The sequence below is a fragment of the Podarcis muralis genome, chromosome 10, assembly GCF_964188315.1.
Source record: "Podarcis muralis chromosome 10, rPodMur119.hap1.1, whole genome shotgun sequence".
Lineage (NCBI taxonomy): Eukaryota > Metazoa > Chordata > Lepidosauria > Squamata > Lacertidae > Podarcis > Podarcis muralis.
The window spans coordinates 9,046,567-9,058,841 of record NC_135664.1 but is presented as its reverse complement, the minus strand read 5'-3'; the positions used below and the strand labels follow the sequence as shown (position 1 = coordinate 9,058,841).

The 12,275-nt window shown below is 47.4% G+C and overlaps 1 protein-coding gene across 10 annotated transcripts in view; it reads right to left on the bottom strand.

Moving 5' to 3' along the window:
* Positions 1-8,976, bottom strand: part of KIF21A (kinesin family member 21A) — a 100,325-nt gene extending 91,349 nt beyond the window's left edge. For 5 of the 10 annotated variants that reach the window (XM_028747704.2, XM_028747708.2, XM_077935804.1 and 2 more), the window contains exon 1: positions 8,375-8,975. In XM_028747704.2, coding sequence (XP_028603537.2) covers positions 8,375-8,418 — 44 coding nt within the window. In that variant the 5' untranslated portion in view covers positions 8,419-8,975. Of the gene's footprint in view, positions 1-8,374 lie in introns of all 10 variants that reach the window. The other 5 variants (XM_028747701.2, XM_028747707.2, XM_028747702.2 and 2 more) reach the window with 2 other exon arrangements.
* Positions 8,977-12,275: the final 3,299 nt, after the last annotated feature.

Sequence of the window (12,275 nt, the reverse complement as noted above, 5' to 3'; positions counted from 1 at the left end):
AACCCGGAAGTGACCCAAAAATAGCAGAAAAGGGGGTGAAACAGGGTGGGGATGGAACAGGATGGGGCAGCCTTACACGGGCCCTGCCAACACACAGGGGGGTCCAGAATGTAACCCCACACAAATTGGTTGCTCCCTGTATTGTAAAGGTAAAGGGACCCCTGACCGTTAAGCCCAGTTGTGGACAACTCTAGGGTTGCGGCGCTCATCTCGCTTTACTGGCCAAGGGAGCCAGTGTTTTGTCTGCAGACAGCTTCCGGGTCATGTGGCCAGCATGACTAAGCCGCTTCTGGAGAACCAGAGCAGCACATGGAAACGCCGTTTACCTTCCCACCGGAGCGGTACCTATTTATCTACTTCCACTTTGACATGCTTTCGAACTGCTAGGTGGGCATGAGCAGGGACCGAGCAATGGGAGCTCACCCCGTCGCAGGGATTCGAACTACCAACCTTCTGATCAGCAAGCCCTAGGCTCTGTGGTTTAGACCACAGTGCCACCCACGTCTCAGTGCCTGTACTGTAGCACCACATTAAAATGCCCCATATGCAGCACAAGGGAATAAACATTTTAGGTAAAAAAAAAAACTAGAACATGTACTCTAGATCATTATAACAAATCATGCTGTTATTATGATGTTACAGGCATAGCAGGACTGCATTTCAGGTAGATGCCAAGCAACAATTGCATAGGAACATGCTGGGGAGGAAATGGTTTTCCAATTAGCACACCCATATTCTATGGAGGAAGAGTTAGCTTGTCAATTACGTAAATACCTTGTGATCTGTCTGAATCAAGGAAAGCATTGGTAAGCTTGTGCATTATGTGCTTGTGCAGTGCTCTTGTGAGCTAATGGGATATTTCAAGTCCAGGTAAATGGAGGTTGAAGGCTCTTGGTTGAAGCCTACAAGAGGTATTTTCATTTACTGGCTTCCTTAAGAAGACAGAGGCTACAATCCTAAACAAACTTAAGTTCTGCTAATAGCTGCTAAACTTGCTGATAAAGTAAACATGGTTAAGACCAGCAATTCTACATTTATACTATTAATGACTCCCGCTTTCATGTTACTTTATTTTTAAATAAACTACGTGATGGTGAATTCAGATCAGCTTATCACCCATCTCAGCGATCTTTCCAAGAAGTGCTTATCACTACTAATCACTGACTGTTTACTTACTTTTACCATATCACTGGGGCACTGAAGTCACAGTTACTATGGAGTCCCATTGAGCTAAGTGGTAGTTATTTCTCAGTAAGCATGATTGGGGAGTAAGGAACATTTCCAACACCTGTCATTTCCCTGCAGTTTATTCCCAGCTCCCTTATCACTATCACTACTAGTAAAATATACAGAATGCGGAAGAACTTGGAGCACAGGAAAAAGGACAAGCCAGGAAGGGTTTGGAGAGACCCCTTAAATATGTAGAAAATTGTGCGCTTACTCAACACAATGAGTCTCAAGACTATCTACAGGAATTCATAAACACATATTAAAAGAATAAAATAATAAAATTGCCACAGCCTGTACGTGTATCAAATTATGCACCTTGCACAGTATAATTGCAGAATCAGGAAGCACACATCATGCTATGCTGCTGATCCTATTACCTCTTGCTATCTGTGCTTAGGGACGCGGGTGGCGCTGTGGGTTAAACCACAGAGCCTAGGGCTTGCTGATCAGAAGGTTGGTAGTTCGAATTCCCGCGACCGGGTGAGCTTCTGTTGCTCGGTCCCTGCTCCTGCCCACCTAGCAGTTCGAAAGCATGTCAGAGTGCAAGTAGATAAATAGGTACCGCTCTGGCAGGAAGGTAAACGGCGTTACCGTGCGCTGCTCTGGTTCGCCAGAAGCAGCTTAGTCATGCTGGCCACATGACCCAGAAGCTGTACGCTGGCTCCCTCGGCCAGTAAAGCGAATTGAGCGCTGCAACCCCAGAGTTGGTCACAACTGGACCTAATAGTCAGGGGTCCCTTTACCTTTTATCTGTGCTTAGAGCTGCAACAAGTCGAGAAATGGGGGAAATTATTTCTATGTTTTACGACAGTCACCACCAAACAACAGGCTTAATATTCTTACATTTCAGAACATGACAACATTAGCAAGAGTTTATCTTTGCTAAAGGAGTAATAGAGGCTGGAAAGATGGAGAACTGCTAGATGGAGCTTTCCAATCTTAAAAATAAGAGTTTATGGATTTTTTTTTTAAAATGGAAGAGTAAAATATTTTGATATGTAGGACTGTGTGCAGCTCTTAAGTTAGATCCTTTGTCTTGCAAGTTATAGCATGCAGATATACTTCTTTTGAGCTATCCTTGAACTCTTTGCTAGAAAAGAATGACAGCCACTAAATAAAGTTGATTGAATTCACCACAAGACACCAAATTCAGTATTTTCTGCTGGGGAGTTCTCAGACAATTTTGGGATTCACATTTTTATTGCTTTCCAGAAAATCAGGCTCTTTAACTGGCTCCAAAGTTTGGTCCATTAAATAAATGGGGAGACCCAAGTGGTAGGAACACTGATGGGGCTATGATGACTTTGTCCAAGACCATCCTTCCATTGATACAAAATTGAAATACTGATAAACTGTTTTTACAAAAAAACAAACACAACACTCACTGTGCTAACATGATGTAATGCCAGAGACAATGTTCCAGCTTTCCCAATTATTGCAACCCTGAAGCTATCATCTTGCACACAGACTATTCCAAAATAGTATGCATAATTATGGGGTAGCGAGCAGTGTACCAGATATTCCTGTTGAGTGAAGCCTGAAAGCCCTAAAAAGCCTTCTGGCAAATAATCTAAGCAACTAATATCAAACTTCCCAGAACAACAGTCATTCACTGTTGTCATTCCCTAATGCAAGACAGTAGCTTCAAATTATGACTTGGTGATGAACCACAGATTCAGCTAAAAGGTTTGCCATTTCCTCTGCGTCTTTGATCATGTACAACTTCTCAGGCAGTATGTTCCAAGTTAATTATAATCAAGCTTCTGCAACGTTATCCAGGCATTTAAAATCTAAATGGTACCTTTGGTGGGTATTACACAGAAAAGAAATCAATGTTTGATTATACTTAAGAAGTTTCAGGTGCCTATTTAAAAAACAAGACATTTGATACCTGCTGACCTTAATCACATATTGATTCCCCTACCCCTATACGTATATAATACATAGGAGTCCAGAAGAAACACAGTTTCAGTTCCGATTCAACTGCTCTATCCAAATAGGTAAAAATGTAAAGGTAAAGGACCTCAGGACAGTTAAGTCCAGTCAAAGGCGACTCTGGGGTTGCAGCGCTCATCTCGCTTAAAGGCCAAAGGAGCCGGCGTTTGTCCACAGACAGCTTTCTGGGTCATGTGGCCAGCATGACTAAGCCACTTCTGGCGCAACGGGACACTGTGACAGAAGCCAGAGCGCTGTTTACCTTCCTGCCACAGCAGTACCTATTCATCTACTCGCACTGGTATGATTTCGAACTGCTAGGTTGGCAGGAGCTGAGACAGAGCAACGGGAGCTCACCCTGTTGCGGAGATTCGAACCGCCAGCCTTCTGATCAGCAAGCCCAAGAGGCTCAGTGGTTTAGACCTCAGCGCCACCCGCGTACCTTGCTATTCAAATATCTAGTTCTATATCTCAAGGCCTCTTGGAATCCAGTGAACTATGTGATCAATGCCTCTTTCATGTGTATCCACAGCAGTTCAGGAACTGTTTCCTCTTGTAGCATAGCCCCATAAAGGGCTGCTATGTAAATATTCATACTGGAATGCCAACTCAATGGATCTTTCATCTAACCACTGCCCCAATTCAAAACCAAAACCCTGCGATACCTTTCTATGTGTGGAAATACACTTTTGAAACTTGCAGGTTTCAAAAACATGTTGCAATACAACATGGGAAGGGGCTGTTCCAAACCCAAGTTAAAGTTCCTGATTGAAACATACAAGACTTCAGACATAACCAATGAAGCTCTTTGGATTGTATCTCGGATATACTGTTCCAATACTAGCAGCAGCAGCAGAAATATCATTAAAAGTATCCTATGTCATGGACCAAGCATGGTTGCCACATTAAAGCCGTATCTTGTTAATTTCTATCGAGAAGGCTGGAGTATTGCTTTGGTCTTATTTCTCACAACAGTTAAGTGCATAAGTCAACAGGCCTGTCACACAATTAAAATTTGTTTCTTTTTCCAAGGAAGGGATTCTAAGCTTGCATGAGCCTAACTGTGACATTTGATCTGAATAGCAGTGCCTCTTCTTATGCCATATATATTCATTCCATTATTCAAAAAGGTTTTGCTATGTAGCATCAGGGGCTGCTGTTAGAGAAACCAATCAAAAGCCCTTTAAGATGAGGCAAGCTAGTTTCGTGCTTCTCCAAAACACAAGCCTTCACCTCAAAGTAGGAAAGAGCTGGTTACAGTGTGATGTTTCACTTTTTATATGCATACTTTGTTCTCTTCATACACACAACACATTGGTGCAAACTCCGGGCATCCCCTTGTTTGATAGATGGATAGCTCAGTTAGTTAGAGCGTGGTGCTGGCAATACCAAGGTTGCAGGTTCAATACCTGTATGGGACAGCTGCATATTCCTGCATTTTGCAGTGGGTTGCACTAGACTAGATGACCCTCAGCTCTATGATTCTCTGTGATATCCCTGCCCAACAACCAGCTTATCTGAAAGGAGTGCTTCTCCCAAGACGTTCCTACTCACATGTTAAAATCTGCTGATAATAATTTCCATTATTTGCGAGAATTTAGACACAACTGGCCATATTCCGCCCCCCTCGCAGGGAGACATGGCTAGCTGATTTTCTTATTAACTTTAAGAGAGGAGCTAAAACTTCTTTTTTTAGAAAAATGTTTGGATTGCTAGAATACCCAATTAAACCTATTTGTGTTGTTTTTGCTTGAATTTTAATTGACTTTGTATTGCCTTCTATTCTATTTTTTAAAATAATAATACTGTAGTAGGTGCATTCCAAGTATGCAGATACAAGAGGTTAGCAGGGGTCAGCAAAATTTTTCAGCAGGGGGCCAGTCCACTGTCCCTCAGACCTTGTGGGGGGCCAGACTTTATTGGGGGGGGGGATGAACGAATTCCTATGCCCCACAAATAAATAATAAATAATAATAATAATAATAATAATAAATTTTTATTTATACCCTGCCCTTCCCAGTTCAAAAACCAGGCTCAGGGCAGCTGACAACAAATTTCAAACACTTTAAAACTTAATTATAAAAGCAGCATAAAATACAGTATAAAAACATGAATAAAAATAAATTCAAAAATCAAAAATCAATTAGATAATCCCCAGGGCTAGCTGGCTGAATAACCCAGAGATGCATTTTAAATAAAAGGACACATTCTACTCATTTAAAAACACACTGATTCCCAGACCGTCCGTGGGCCGGATTTAGAAGGCGATTGGGCCGGATTTGGCCCACGGGCCTTAGTTTGCCTACCCATGAGTTAAAGCATAAGTAGAATCCTAGTGACTGGACCAAATTATATGATATACCAATGTTACAGAAGGGTATCCCATGTCGCAGCTGGTGATGCTGTGCCAAAGTTGGAAGGATGTTATAATTAACATTTTGACATCAATATTAAAGACTGGGCTGTAATCATTTCCACCTATGACCAATTAATTCCCGCCCCCCACTGTAGTCATCTATCAACAGTAGGTATGGCTATTGAAAGTACAATGCAATTCACCGATTTTAAGTACAAAAACCATCAACCTATAGCAATATGAGGCATTTCCTTGATATGACTATTGCCCAGTTACAGAGCCGGTGACACCCTCCATGAGCCCTAAAGCAAATGCACGTGAATTCAGTGACAACATTAATGTGACATCACCACATCACTTTGAAGAAAACGAATCCTTGCAGTATTCACTGAGTTTCATCCTCCAGCTCACTAGGCGTTGCCTTTGCATGCACGAGGTGCGCTGCCAAACTCACTTGCAATACAAGTATTACCAAACGTCAGTAACCAAAACCTCTGCATGTTCAATATCAAGACGTTGTTTAGCCTCACGAATGCTAAATAAGTGGTAAGTTCTGGCAGAACAGTGAAAGCTAAATGTTTCTTGCAGCACGATGTTCCAGCTAAAAGACATCATTGCGATTAACTGATTTCATTCGTTCTTTTATACAGCTCCTTATTTTTTGAACTATATCATTATTTCATACAGTTGAAACCCAGATAAAGGTGGGGGTCTGTGTATTTTGTAAATGCGTTGTTACTTCTATTAGAACTTTATGAAACAGAAAGCACTCAGGGGGCAGCATCTGAATGGGTTTCGCACTGCAGGATCACCCTTGTATTGGTGGGACAAGGTGATGGCTGTACAAGTTTAGGCAGAAACGATGTTTTAGCCAAGTAAATGACTAACACACTTACAATGCTCAGAATTCATTCCCCCCCCCCCCCAAGTTTCATATACTTGGAAAGGTTAATTTCCAAGCATTTATAAACTGCTTGATATTTTTGAAACACGTCTTTGAACTGGATGTGTTAAGCCTGGATCGTCTAGTTCTCAGTTCGTGTACCTGTGTGAAGTTAAGGTTTGCTTACTGGTGCCCCTCACAGTTGGCAAAAGTGTAAGAGTCTTACCAGACAACTTCAAAATCCCCTGCCTCCTTCAGTTAACTATGGCACTAAGGGGCACTAACCCAAACCCCCTTATTCATTCTTAGAGTGCTGCTTGATCAAACTGGACACACTACTCACATATACAGTATGTCCTTAGGAGTATTACTAGATAATTAAATGTGCCCATCTTTCCAGCAAGAAAACTGCTAACATGGAAAAACTTATTTGATAACTTCTGAGGGAGGGGATGTGGCAAGTTCTCCGCAGCAGCCTAGCCAACACGCAGGTTCTATTGTAAAGGCTTCATTAATTTTTTAGTGCCGGAGGATGATGTTGCAATTTTCCATCCCTGAGCAGAAAGCACGGATGAATTCACTGGCTGGTACTTCTTTACAATTGCAACTAGCCAATCCAGTTACAGTCCTGGGCTGGCTGGCTGGCTGGCTGCAACAAAAGCCCCACAGACCCAGCACAGCAGTCTCTGGAATGCAATTCAGCACAAGCCAAAAAAGGGACAGCTTAAAAAACAAACAAGCACCGCACACACACTGCCCGTGCAATCGCTTAGTGTTTCAAATCCCAGGCAGGAATACATTCACCAACCACCTTTTTAAAGTCACAGACCAGGCCTAAAAGTCTGGATTCTCCTTCCTCCCCTCGTCCACACCAGCACACGCACCAGTTTCTCGGACACAGCTGATGCACCATTAAACACCAGCGATTAAATATGCAGCATCCGAAGGAAACCGAATTCCTCCGTGCAACAGCTGCAAGCAGAGAGAGCCCAGCTCTCGGGTCAGGCCAGCAGCTGAAGCTCCTGCAGGGAAGGCTGATCCCGCCAGCATCCCAGTCCGTCCTCGCTAACTTGGCGATCGGGCAGCAGTTGCCCACAGTGGCGTAGCGTGGGGGGTGCAGGGGGGCCGGCCGCACCGGGCGCAACATCTGGGGGTTAGGGGGCGCAAATCCAAGGGTTAGGGGGCGCAAATCCACGGGTTAGGGGGTGCAAATCCAAGGGTTAGGGGGCGCAAATCCACGGGTTAGGGGGTGCAAATCCAAGGGTTAGGGGGCGCAAATCCAAGGGTTAGGGGGCGCAAATCCAAGGGTTAGGGGGCGCAAATCCACGGGTCACGGGTTAGGGGGTGCAAATCCAAGGGTTAGGGGGCGCAAATCCACGGGTTAGGGGGTGCAAATCCAAGGGTTAGGGGGCGCAAATCCAAGGGTTAGGGGGCGCAAATCCACGGGTTAGGGGGCGCAAATCCACGGGTTAGGGGGCGCAAATCCACGGGTTAGGGGGCGCAAATTACTTGCCTTGCCCCGGGTGCTGACAACCCACGCTACGCCACTGGTTGCCCAGATCCACCTATGGCGAAGCCCCTCTCCGGGACCAGCCAAGCCCTTCCTTGAATTAACCTGGCGGCCAACGGCCTCGGTCGGACTGCCGGCCCTCGCAGCAGGCCGTTAGTTGGCCAGGCGGCGGCTCCCTGCTGCCGCCCCAGCTACCTGCCAGCCCCGCTCCAAGAGCGAGGAGGGAGCCACGGGAGAGGGGCTGCGAGCAACATGTCCCCCTCTCGGACCTCCTCGGGCCTGCGTCCCAGAGTTAGTCCCAGAGTCCCCCTCTCTCCCAGCCAAATCTCCCCAGCTCCATTTCCCCCACAAGAGATAGCAGGTAACAAAGAAAGGAGGGAGAGAGGAAGGAAGGAAGAAGGAAGGAAGGACGGGGGGGGGGGGTTGTCCTCGAACAAGAAGCAACACCACGGCGCCTTACCTGACAGCAACCCGGACGGAGCTCTCGTCTTGGCCGGCCGACATGGCTCAGAGCTGGGAGGCGCGGCGGGCTCGGGAGAAAGAGCGTGTCATTTAATTCGAATTGCGCACGGAAACCAAAGGTGAGAAGGGGCGAGCGGAGGAGGCGGGAGCCGCTGTTCGGCGGGGAGGCGGCCCGAGGGAGCTGCGCGCCTCACCTCCGGCGCCTCCTCCACCTCCTCGTCTCTCCAGCCATTTTAGGTGACTGGCTGAATGAATAGGTAGCAGCCAAGCAGCAGCAGCGGCGGCGGAGAGGGCTGACACTCCGCCCACCGCGGCTCGTTGCGCTCCCGGCCCCTCGAGGCGGAGCGGCGCTGGGTTTAGCCAGCCCTCCTGCCCTCCCTCCTGCCCCTTCGTCAGCCCGCCTCCCCGACCAGCAGTCGCCTCGCTCTGCACCAGGCGCGCTGCTTGGCTGTCTGTCTGTCTCTCTCTCTGGCTGTGCCCGGGCGGCGGCGGCAGCTTCAGCTTTTCTGCAGCCGCAATGCGTAACCAAGCCCGCCCTCCCCGCTCGCCTCAGCAGCTCGCGGGCCCATCTGGGCCGAGGGCTCCCAGGCGGAGCCGCGCGCTTGCCTGCCCGCTCTTGCCGCTCGCGCGCGCTCCGTACGCAGCTGGCAGGGGAGCGAAGAGCGCGCGTTGCTTTCCCCTCAGCTGAAGCGTTTCCTCGGTCCCTGTCGTCATTGTCGCCGACCCTACATTTTCTAATAATAATAACTTTATTCTTTGTATCCCGTCCAACACATATGAAAGCATAATAAAATGTCACACATTCAAAAACTGTCCTATACTGTACAGGGTTGCCAAAGGTTGTGTGGTTCTTTATTTCCTTGACACCTGATGGGAGGGGGTTCCACAAGGTGGGTGCCACTACCGAGAAGGCCCTCTGCCTGGTCCCCTGTAACCTCACTTGTCACAGTGAGGGAACCTCCAGAAGGCCCTCGGAGCTGGACCTCAGTCTCCAGGCAGGACGATGGTGGTGGAGACACTCCTTCAGGTACAGTGGTACCTCGGGTTACATACATACGCTTCAGGTTACAGACTCCGCTAACCCAGAAATAGTGCTTCAGGTTAAGAACTTTGCTTCAGGATGAGAACAGAAATCGTGGTCCGGCAGCGCGGTGGCAGCAGCAGGCCCCATTAGCTAAAGTGGTGCTTCAGGTTAAGAACAGTTTCAGGTTAAGAACGGACCTCCGGAACGAATTAAGTACATAACCAGAGGTACCACTGTATACTGGGTGGAGGCAGTTTAGGGCTTTCAAGGTCAGCACCAACTGACCAACACTTTGAATTGTGCTTGGAAATGTACTGGAAGTCAATGTGAATATTTCAGGACTGGTGTCATATGGTCCCGGCGGCTGCTCCCGGTCGCCAGTCTGGCTGCCACATTTTGGATTAGTTGCAGTTTCTGCGTCTCCTTCAAAGGTAACCTCACGGAGAGTGCATTGCTGTAGTCCAAGCGGGAGATAACCAGAGCATGCAACACTCTGGCAAGACAATCTGTGGGCAGGGTCTCAGCCTGCGTACCAGATGGAGCTAGTAGACAGCTGCCCTGGATACAGAATTGACCTGTGCCTCCATGGGCAGCTGGGGGTTCATAATGACTCCCAGACTGCGCACCTGGTTCTTCAGGACCAGGGAGTCCTCCACACCTGCCCACCCCCTGTCCCTCAGAAACAGTAAAGGTAAAGGTACCCCTGACCATTAGGTCCAGTCGTGGACGACTCTGGGGTTGCGTGCTCATCTTGCTCTATAGGCCAAGGGAGCTGGAGTTTGTCCACAGACAGCTTCCAGGTCATGTGGCCAGCATGTCTAAGCCCCATCTGGCGAAACCAGAGCAGCGCACAGAAACACCATTTACCTTCCCGCCAGAGCGGTACCTATTTATCTACTTGCACTTGACGTGCTTTTGAACTGCTAAGTTGGCAGGAGCTAGGACTGAGCTCACCCCATCGCGGGGATTCGAACTGCCGACCTTCTGATCGGCAAGCCCTGATCGCCACCCACGTCCATTTCCCAGAAACAGTACTTCTGTCTAAAAGGGGAGGTGAGAGAAACCTGTCCTGAAAGCTTTTGGAACATAATGTATATTTAACAAGGTGTGCACACACCTCTAAACTCGCAAGCACATTTCATCTCCTCCTCAGAAAGGACTGGGCCAGACATAGAACTCAGAGCCAGACATTTTGGCATCTCTGGTGAACCACAGAATAGTGCCCCTTCCCCAGCAAGGAAGAAGGGGTGAGTGAAGATCTACAACAGGAACAAGAAGGGGGAAATGAAGATCTACACTGAAGGGTGTTGAACTAGATGACCCTCTGGGTCCCTTGCAGTTCTAGGATTCTGTTATCTGCATGCTGCTGCCCCTATGGATCCTGCTGCCAGAAGCAGTCGTCTCACCTTGTCTCATAAGTGGGCCGGCCCTGGTAGAACTACCTGTTAAGCAGCGGTGCCTTGAGGGCAGAAGTCCAAGGCAGAATGAGCAAGTTTAACATGTTTTGATATACATGGTATATGCTCAGTAAACAGATGACTTGGAAGCAATCAAAATGGCATATTGCATATATAACCAAGCAGGGTACTTCATGGTACTGGATACAAGGCTGCAAAATGGAACTTTGCACTTGTATAATGGGCATCCAGTTTTGGTTCCTTTCACCTATCTTTGTAAAGGGTCATGTTTTCCTGCCCCCCACCAACTCAAGATGTTGTTGAACTGTTGATATAGAGGCAGATATGCAGATCAACAAGGTTAGCCGTGAGACCCCAGTTAGATGTTTGAGCTCACCAATTCAGCAAATCCAAAGACGTCTCTCAATATTAACTGATTCACATTGTCACTATCAATCTCAGCAAATGTCACCCACTGGGCCAAATTAGTGTTACGACCCCAAAGCATAGCTGTCAACTTTTCCCTTTTCTTGTGAGGAATCCTATTTGGAATAAGGGAATTTCCCTTTTAAAAAGGGAAACATTGACAGCTATGCCCCAGAGTTCTACAGCAAGCAAGACCCGAACTAAGGGGCTGCATCTGGCTAAGGTTTGTGACACTGAGCCTGGTGCTGGCGATCAGGTCCACTAAATCTAAGATTCGTGTACAGCAACCTCCATCCTGGCCCAGATCTCACAACACCAGGGGGTATAGAGGCAGAACTGGGACCCACACAGGCACCTTTCCCTGGGTGTAAGAAACCAAGCACCTCCCCACGTACCTCACCATTGCACTAGAGCAGGCAGCACACTGTTGGTTTCTGTTTTCCTCACTGAGCTGGTAGTCACAGGACTATGTTTTCATTCCACAGTCCAGATACTGTTGGATTCCCACGGGAAAGGGAGACGGGATGTGACATTTACTGGTTTCCTGTTTTCCTTGTTCTGTCGTTTCTTTGTTGGAGTTGCTCTCTGCTTCTCACAGAGACAAGATGTGTATTTGTATGCTCTCTGCATAGCTTAGAAATAAAGCTTAGCAATGTAGCCATACCTGCCTCATCCTTCTGTTGCGGACTCTGGGTATATACTCTGCTGGGCTCAAGCCAAGATGAGCCGTATCAGCTCGGAGGACCGGAGCTGAATTTATCTAACACACACAAGGCAGAAGATCAGGAAGGACAGAAGAAGTGTCTGTCTGCAGTCTTGAGAGTTGGCCCCTTAAGGGCTGCAGTTCTCACAAAAGGTGTGGAGCAGTGGTCTGGAGGCAGAGGCTCAAATGGCCTCATTCCATCACTAGCCATTGTTGGGGCAGGTTGCTCACTCTGTGGTGCTACACATCTGACTTTGCCCACAAACTTATTTGCTAGGACAGGACATTGATGTTGTAGACCTTTGCTGCCAGCCATGACAGAGCTCAGTGGAGGGAGTCTCAGGGGCGG